The 9,829-nt window shown below is 36.9% G+C and overlaps 1 protein-coding gene across 1 annotated transcript in view; it reads left to right on the forward strand.

Annotated features, from left to right (window-relative positions):
• MAK (male germ cell associated kinase) overlaps window positions 1–8,812 on the forward strand; it is a 66,949-nt gene extending 58,137 nt beyond the window's left edge. Inside the window, exon 13 of the mRNA XM_045057134.1 lies at window positions 8,706–8,812. Coding sequence (XP_044913069.1) covers window positions 8,706–8,797 — 92 coding nt within the window. The 3' untranslated portion in view covers window positions 8,798–8,812. The remainder of the gene's footprint in view (window positions 1–8,705) is intronic.
• Window positions 8,813–9,829: the final 1,017 nt, after the last annotated feature.

The raw sequence follows: 9,829 nt of genomic DNA on the forward strand, positions 1-9,829 counted from the left end.
CAGAAGAGAAAGAATTGTTGGGCCAAATCATGAAAACAAAGAGTTCTACTAGAAGATTAAAAGATGGTGAGGCTTAGACTTCAGTATTAGCAATTGTATGGGAGAGAGCAGAGTATGACTGTTAACAGAAAGTTGCTGGATTTTAGTGTTTATCTTGTTTCTTGCTGCTTTATAGAACTTTCTCATTAATTTATTATGTTTTGAATTGTTTCTCTTGGATTTTCTAGATAGACATATATTAACCATTTAAAATGTTTAATTTCTTTTTCCACTATTAATTTAGACCTCATTTATTTCTCATAGTTTTACTGCTTTATCTAATGTCTCCAGAACAATGTTGATCTTGTCAGTAACTCCAAGTATGTTATTTCTAACTTAAAAAAAATTTAATGTTTATTTTTTCTGAGAGAAAGAGAGAGAGAGAGAGAGAGAGAGAGAGAGAGAGAGAGAGAGAGAGAGACTACAAGCAGCGGAGGGGCAGAGAGACAGAGGGAGACACAGAATCCAAAGCAGGCTCCAGGCTCTGAGCTGTCAGCACAGACCCCGATGTGGGGCTCGAACTCACAAACTGTGAGATCATGACCTGAGCCGAAGTTGGGACACTTAACCGACTGAGCCACTCAGGCATCCCATAGTATTTCTAACTTTAACATAAAGCCATAGGACTAGATAAATGGTAGCTAATAAAACCTAACGCAGGTAATGTGAGTGGATCAGCAGAGGCATTTATAGTAGTGTCAATTCATTTTGTTCAGATTGCTACCTAATTTAAAAAAGTTACCATTCATCAAAACTCTACAGTATCCAACAATAATCTTAATAGAAATACAAGGAACTAAAGGAATATATGAAGACATTAAAAAAACGAAATTAACAACCAGAAAACAATGAACAAAATGGCAGTAAGTCCACATCTATCAATAATTTCTTTAAATATAAATGGCCTAAATGCTGCAATCAAAAGACACAGGGTGGCTGAATGGGTAAAAAACAAAACCCACCTATATGCTGCCTACAAGAGACTCATTTCAGATCTAAAGACACACACAGACTGAAAGTGGAGAGATGGAAAACATTTTCCACGCAAATGGAAACAAAAAGCTAGAGTAGCAATACTCATCAGACAAAACTGATTTCTAGGGATCCCTGGGTGGCTCAGTCGGTTAAGTGTCCAACTCTTGATTTCAGCTCAGGTCATGATCTCATGGTTTGTGAGATTGATTGAGCCCCGTGTCGGGCTCTGCACTAATGGCTTGGAGCCTGGTTGGGATTCTCTCTCTCCCTGTCTCTCTCTGCCCCTTCCTTGCTTGTGTGTGCACGTGCACTCTCTCTCTCAAAATAAATAAGCATTAAAAGCAACAACAACGAAAAAAAACCCTGACTTCTAAAAGAAAGACTGAAACAAAAGACAAAGAAAGAAATTACAAAATGATAAAAGGGTCAATCCAAGAAGAAGATAAAACACTTCCAAATATTTGCATACCCAACACAGGAGTACCTAAATTTATAAAACAAATATTAACTGACATAAAGAGGAAAATTGACAATAATACAGTAATAACAGCAAACTTTAATACCCCACTTACCTTAATGGACAGATTATTGAGACAAAAATATCAGTAAGGAAACACTGGCATTAAACAACACAGCACACCAGATAGACTTGTTAGATACATACAGAGCATTTCATCCCCAAAATGCAGAATACACCTTTTCAAGTGCACAGTGAACATTCTCCAGGATCACATTAGGCCACAAAATAAGTCTCAATAAATTTAAGAAGACTGAAATCATATCAAGCATTTTTTCCAAGTACAACAGTATGAAACTAGAAATCAATTACAAAAGTAAAACTGAAAAAAAAAAACACACAACACATGGAGACTAAATAATATGCTACTAAACAACCAATAGATCAACAAAAAACTCAAAGAGAAAAATCAAAAAATATCTTGAGACAAATGAAAATAGAAACAAGACTTTCCAAAATCTATGGGACACAGTAAAAGCAGTTCTAGAAGAAAAGTTTATAGCAATGAGCAATAAACATTTCAAATAACTAACTTTACATCTAAAGGAACTAGAGAAAGAACAACAAAATCAGCAATAATAAAGCCCAGAGTTAGTAAAAGGAGGGAAATGATAAAGATCAGAATGGAAATAGATGAAATAGAGACAAAAAAGAAAGGCTCAATGAAACCAAAAGCTGGTTCTCTGAAAAGATAAAATCGATAAACCTGTAGCCAGATTCATCAAGAAAATATGAGAGAGGGACCAACTAAATAAAATCAGAAATGGAAGAGAAATTACAACTGACACTAAAGAAATACAAAAGATGGTAAGAGACTGCTACAATTATACACCAACACACTGGAAAGCCTAGAAAAAAATGAATTACCAGAAACACATAACCTTCCAAGACTGATAATGAATAAAGAGAAAATATGAATAGATCAATTACAAATAATGAAATCAAAACAATTAAAAAAACCACCCAAAACAAAAATCCAGGACCAGACAGCTTCACAGATGAATCCTGCCAAACATTTAAAGAGGAGTTAGTAACTATCCTTATCAAATTATCCCAAAACAGTGAAGAGGAAGGAACACTTCCAAACTCATTTTATGAAGCTAGCATTACTTACTACCTAAATGAGACAAAAACACTACAAAAAAAGAAATTTGTAGGCTAATAGCCCATATGAACAAAGATAAATAAGTCCTCAAAAAATATCAGCAAACCAAATTCCTTAATACAAAGGATCACACACCATGATCAAGTGGGAGTTTTGCCAGGAATGCAAGGATGGTTCAACATCTTCAAGTCAATCAACATGATACACCACATTAATAAAACAAAGGATAAAAATCATATGATCATCTCAATAGGTATCAGAAAAACCATGTGACAAAATTCAACATCCATTCATGATAAAAATTCTCAATAAAGTGGGTACAAAAGGAATGTATCTCAACATAGAAGGTCCATATATGACAACCCACAGCTAATACCGTGTTCAACAGCAAAAAGCTGAAAGCTTCTCTAAGATAAGGAACAAGACAAGAATGCCCACTCTTGCCACTTTTATTCAACATAGTACTGAAGTACTAGTCACAGCCATTAGATAAGAAAAAGAAATACAGGCATCCAAGTTGGAAAAATAGAAGCAAAATTATCACTATTTGCAGATGACATGATAACATATATAGAAAACCCTAAAGACTCCACGAAAAAACTATTCAAATAAATGAATTCAGTAAAGTTGCAGAATCCAAAATTAACACACAAAAATCAACTGTACTTTTATATACTAATAATGAGTTATCAGAAAGAAGCTTTAAAAAACAACACCCCTGGGGCACCTGTGGTTAAGTGTCCCACTTTGGCTCAGGTCATGCTCTCATGGTTCGTGGGCTCAAGCCCCACATCAGGGTCTGTGCTGACAGCTCAGAGCCTGGAGCCTGCTTCAGATTCTGTGTCTCGCTCTCTCTCTGCCCTTCCCCACTTGTGCTTTCTCTCTCTCTCTCTCTCTCTCTCTCTCTCTCTCTCTCTCTCTCTCAAAATAAATGTTAAAAAAAAATTTAAAAACAACAACAAAACACAACCCTCTTTACCACTGCATCAAAAAGAACAAAGCACCTAGGAATAAAACCCAAGAGATGAAAGACCTGTACTCTGAAAACTGTATGATATTGATGAAAGAAACCGAAAATGACACATATAAATGAAAAAATATACTGGGCTCATGGGTTGGAAGAATTACATTGTTAAAATGTCCTTACTACCCAAAGCAATCTTACAGATTCAGTGCAATCCCCATCAAAATGTTAAATGCATTTTCACAGAACTAGAACAAAGAATCCTAATATTTATATGAAACGACAAAAGACCCTCAACAGCCAAGCAATCTTGAGAAGAACAAATCTGAAGGCATCATGTTCCCTGATTTCAAACTATTCTACAAAGCTATAGTAAACTAAACAGTATGGTACTGGCACAAAACAAACACAAAGATCAATGGAACGGAACAGAAAGCCAGAAATAAGCCCACACATATATGGTCAATCTATGACAAAGGAGGCAAGAACAAGCAATGAGTAAAGGACATATTCTTCAAAAAATTGTGCTGGGGAAACTGGACGGCCACATGCAAAAGATAAAGCTAGACTACTATCTTGTACCATATACAAAAATAAATTCAAGATAGATTAAAGACAAACACAATACTTGAAACCACAAAACTCCTAGAAGAAAACCTAGGCAGTAAGCTCTTTGACATCAGTGTTAGCAATATTTTTTGGACCAGTTTCCTATGCAAGGGCAACAAAAGCTAACAAATAAATGGGATTACATCAAACTTAAAAGCTTTTGCACAGCGAAGGAAACCAACAAAATGAAATGGCAACCTAATGATGGAAGATATCTGCAAATCATGTATCTGATTAAGGTGTTAATATCTAAAGTATATAAAAAACTTACACAGCTTAATATCAAAACAACAAATAACCCGATTAAAAAAGAGCACAACTTGCATTGACATTTTTCCAAAGTTATACATACATGTCTGCCAGACACATGAAAAGATGCTCCACATCAATAATCATCAAGGAAATGCAAATCAAAATCACAATGAAATATCCCACACCATCTCACACACACATGGCTAGTATCAAAAACAAAAAAATAACAAGTGTTGGCGAAGATGTGGGAAAAAGGAAACTCTTGAGCACTGCTGGTGGGAATGTAAACTGGTTGCAGCCACTGTATAAAAGAATACGGAGGTTCCTCAAAAAATTAAAAATAGAACTACAATACGATCCTGCAATTCTACTTCTGGGCACTGACACAAAAACACCAATCTAAAGAGATACATGCACCCATATTTTCATGGCAGCATTATTTACAATAGCTAATGGGAGCAACTTAAGTGTCTATTGAGAAATTAATAAAGAAGATGTGGCATGTGTGTGTGTGTGTGTGTGTGTGTGTGTGTGTGTATACACAATAGACTATTACTAAGCCATAAAAAACAACGAGATACTTGACATTTGTGGCAACATGGATGGACCACGAGAATATTATGCTAAGTAAAAAAAGTCAGAGAAAGACAAATACCACACTATCTCACTTGCATGCGAAACCTAAAAACCACAAAGAACAAAACACAGACAGACCAGGGACACCTGCGTGGCTCAGTTGGTTAAGCACCCGACTCTTGATTTCAGCTCAGGTCATCATCTCACAGTTTGTAAGATGGAGCCCCACTTTGGGCTCTGCACTGGGTGTGTAGCCTGCTTGGGATTCTCTGACTCTCCCTCTGCCCTTCCCCACTCACATGCACTCTCTCTCAAAAACATTAATTAATTGGAAAACAAACAAACAAACCAACCAGACTGGGGCACCTGAGTGGCTCAGTCAGTTAAGCATCCAACTTCAGTTCAGGTCATGATCTCATGGTTCATGAGTTTGAGCCCCCCAACAGGCTCTTTGCTGTCAGTACAGAGCCCACTTCAAATCCTCTGTCCCGCTCTCTGCCCCTCCTCCCACTCATTCTCTCTTTCTCAAAATAAAAAACTTAAAAAAAAAAATCTTAAAAAAATAAATAAATAAAAACAGACTGAGATACAGGAAACAAACTGGAAGTTACTGAAGGGGTGGGGTCCTGGTGGGGGGGGGGGGAGGTGAAATAAGTGAAGGAGATTCAGTGGTACAAACTTCCAATTACAAAATAAGCCATGGGATGTAATGTACAGCTAGGGAATATAGTGAATAATACTGTAATAACTTTGTATGGTGATAGATGATAACTACTTACAAGGATCATTTAATAATGTATAAAAATATCACATCACTATGATATACACCTGAAATTAATAGAATATTATATACTAATTAAACTTCAAGGAAAAAAATTAAATGGACAAGCAATGTTCTTGGGCTGAAGAATAAATATTTTAAAGTTTTCAATTCCTCCAAAATTTACCAATAATTTAGTGCAATCATACCAATAATCCCAAGTAAATTTTAAAAATAAAGAGGTAATTCTAGGGGCACCTGGCTGGCTCAGTCAGAAGAGCATGTGACTCTTGATTATGAGGTCATGAGCTCGAACCCCATGTTGGGTGTAGAGATTACTCGAAACTAAAATCTTTTTTAAAAAAAGCTAATTCCAGATTTATCTGGAAAAATTATATATTAATATGTCAAAGAAAATCTGAAGAGGAACAAAGACAGACGTGCACTACCAAGTATCAAAATATATATAAATCTATAGTGATGAATATAATTTGGCACTGAGACAGAGATAAGTAAATCTATGAAAGATACTAGAAACAGAATCAGTCTCAAATATGGAAATTCAATACAAGGTAAAGGTGGCATTTCAAAGCAACGAGAGAAGGATATATCACCTGAATAACCAATATTGAGGGTAATGTGTTTTTTTGGAGAACAGAATTCAGAAAGATCCCTAATTTGAAACATCACACAAAAGTAAATTCTAAGGGCAACAAAAATAGAAACCTAAGAAATAAAACTATGGAAGTAACAAATGAAAATAAGAACAAGCTTTTTTTTCAAAAATTTTTAAACATTTATTCATTTTTGAGAGAAAGAGAGCTTCAGCAGGGGAGGGGCAGAGAGAGAGAGAGAGAGAGAGAGACAGAATCTGAAGCAGACTCCTGGCTCTAAGCTGTCAACACAGAGCCTGATGCGGGGCTTGAATCAACGAACCATGAGATCATGACCTGAGCCAAAGTCGGACGCTTAACCGACTGAGCCACCCGGGTGCTCCCAAAACAAGAACAAGCTTTTTTAGATATAGAGTCACACGCCAAGAGAAAAAGAAACAAAAACAGGAACAAAAAACAGAAAGAGCAGCTCACAGAAAAAATACATTATCACTGGTCAATAAACATGAAAAAATGTTTAATAACTCATTAATAATTTAAACAATTAGATATTTTTGGCTTGGATCAAGGGGTTGGCAAACTATGGCTAGTGAGTCAAATTTGGTCCATTGTGCCCGTTTTTATGCAGCCAGCATGCTAACAATAGTTTTGTTTTCAATCAAAATAGCACGGCTGAAAAAAATAAGATTACTATTTCATGATATATGAAAATCATATGAAATCCAAATTTCAGGGTCTATAAACAGCCATGTTCGTTTACATACGGTTTCTGGCGGGTCTTACTCTACAATGGCAGAACTGGGTAGCTAGGGCAGAGACAGTATGGCCCACAAAGCCTAAAATATTTACTATCTGGCCATTTGCAGATTCCTAATTTAACTTGCCAAAGCTTAAAATTCTCACAAGACATGACATTAGCAAATACGGGGAAACAAAATCTTACAACCATTGTTGTTCCAACTCTTCTGAGGACAATTAAAATTTTAAATGCTCATCTGCTTGGACTCAGCTTTTAGAGATGTCACCTATATACATTCATTTGCATGGTGTACTGTGATTTAGATGGTAATGTACCTTGGCTCAGCATGAACAGCAAAAGACTTTTTTAAACAAAGTACTTTTCTATCAGCAGGGGAAAGGTGAACTAGGTAGGTCTCTATGTCCAGATAGGAAAAGCTTTGTTAAACATAGTCCAGTGCAGCAAAGAGTGTAGTATTTCTGCTGTGCGCTGATTTACGTCAACCATAAGCAAAAAAGGATACATTTATATGATAATATAACACAGGAAATAATAATCTATCCAGGGAATTCCTGGGCCAATAAATAAGGCATAACAATGGTTACCCCTTACACTGAGAGATTAAGGGTCTGAGATGAGAAAAAGACAATTTTACAGTTTACCTTTCTGTCTTGAATGCATTTTTTTCAATGTTTATTTATTTTTGAGAGAGACAGAGACAGAGTGCAAGCTGGGGAGGGCCAGAGAGAGAGCCACACACAGAATCCAAAGCAGGCTCCAGGCTCTGAGCTGGGCTCAAACTCACAAACTGCAAAATCATGACCTGAGCCGAAGTCAGCCACTTAACCCACGGAGCCACCCAGGTGCCCTACATCCATTTTTTATCACAAGCATTATTTTGCTTCAATTTTAAATAACTTTGTTAACTACCTAATACCTAATTTTTATAATTTTGGAGAAAGGGCTTTATAAAGCAAAGTAACAGATCTGAATATGCAAAAATGTACAGACACTATAAACAAAGCTAAACAATAATAGCCTGGGGGGAAAACACAATACACAACAAAGGATTAGTACCCATCAAAAATAGAGAGCTTCCACAAATAAGAAGCAAAACTAAAAAAAAAAAAAAAAAAAAAATGAAGACAAAAATGGTTTCAGTCCAAATTATTTGGCCTAGGATACCAAGGTCATCTAGATATGACCTCTGCCTTTCAGTCTCATGTCCTGCTGTCCTGGTCATAACCACACGACTTGTTGTTGCCCAACTGTGCCAGATAGCGTCATGCCCCTGAGGCACTGTGCATATTTTCCCTTCCTGCAACATTTGTCAGTCCTTGTTTATGAATTCCTCATTTTTCAAGGCGCGGCTCAACCATCATCTCTTCTAGAGTCCTTCGACAGAACTGACCATTCCCTTTTTTTGTGCTCTGGCTGCAGTATCCATCTACCTCTATTAAGCATTTATTCCTATTACTGCCTCTGGTGGTTTAGATTTCAGTCTTCTCCACTAGATTCCAAGAAGGCAAGTCATCACTTGTTCTTTTCCTTCTAGGACCCAGCACAATCTTAGGACAGGAAGTACCGGGGAAACTCTGCAAGGAAGGGGCAACAGAAACTTGGCAAGGACACTACCTGGGCGGCTAGGCATTGAAGACCATCCCACCCACCCTCTAACCCCAGTCTGTGGACAGCCTTAAACCTTTCGGAGCTGACCACTGGGATCAGTTATACGGGGATCTACTGTGGACCTAAATAAATTCCCACCTCCAGGGACCCCTGTTTTCAGAGTTTGATGCTAGAACTGAAGGTGACCAAAATCGGTGCCTTTGGAAACACTCCACAACCGATGAACAACTGAGGCCAACACGGTGATTCAAAATCCTACTTATGAAAGCCTGGACGGATGGCAGCTTTGGGTGCCCCATGCACATGTCACTGGCATACATGTATATGTGGCTGGGCTCGGATGGAGAAGACAGAAAATATAGATGAGGATTACTAAATGAATCTAACCATATTTCAAGAAGCTATTTATCAAAATGATCATAGAAAGGCTAGCTTGGAACCCAAAATGTGTCTGATGAATAAATACAGAATGAGTATTGGGGGGTTTTTTTGTTTGTGTGTTTTTTGTTTTTTTTTTTTTTTAGGATAATCTTTTTTCTGTGCTTCTGCTCTTATACTTCATAGGATTCAAACACCTGGGGAACAAGTCCACCTGGCCCTCACATAGCAGGGTTTTGGGGAAAAAAGCACTGAAGATGAAGGTTAGCTCTCTGAACATATACAATACACACACCGCTCTTTGCTGCTCAAGAGAACACCCAGGTCTGACCTTTGTAACACTAACTACAAACAGTTGTTTCTTTTCTCCCCAACACATTTCCATAAAAATCCATTCTTAAAATATCAAAAACATAATACAATGTTCTACCTACCTGATTTTATCTGTTTTCCCTTTAGACCATAAAAGACTAATGTTTGAGAACAGTTCATAATAATCTGATCCACCAGGGCATGAAATCCTATCACACACCAATGAACTATTTGTAAATGGATTTGTCTTTATAATTTAAAGCATGAATTTGGTAGCACTACAGGATAAAAGGCAATTACTGACTATGCCAGGAATTAATGGGGCACTGTAATTTAATCAATGTATTTGCAAGTATGTGA

Source organism: Felis catus, chromosome B2 (genome assembly GCF_018350175.1).
Source record: "Felis catus isolate Fca126 chromosome B2, F.catus_Fca126_mat1.0, whole genome shotgun sequence".
Taxonomy (NCBI): domain Eukaryota; kingdom Metazoa; phylum Chordata; class Mammalia; order Carnivora; family Felidae; genus Felis; species Felis catus.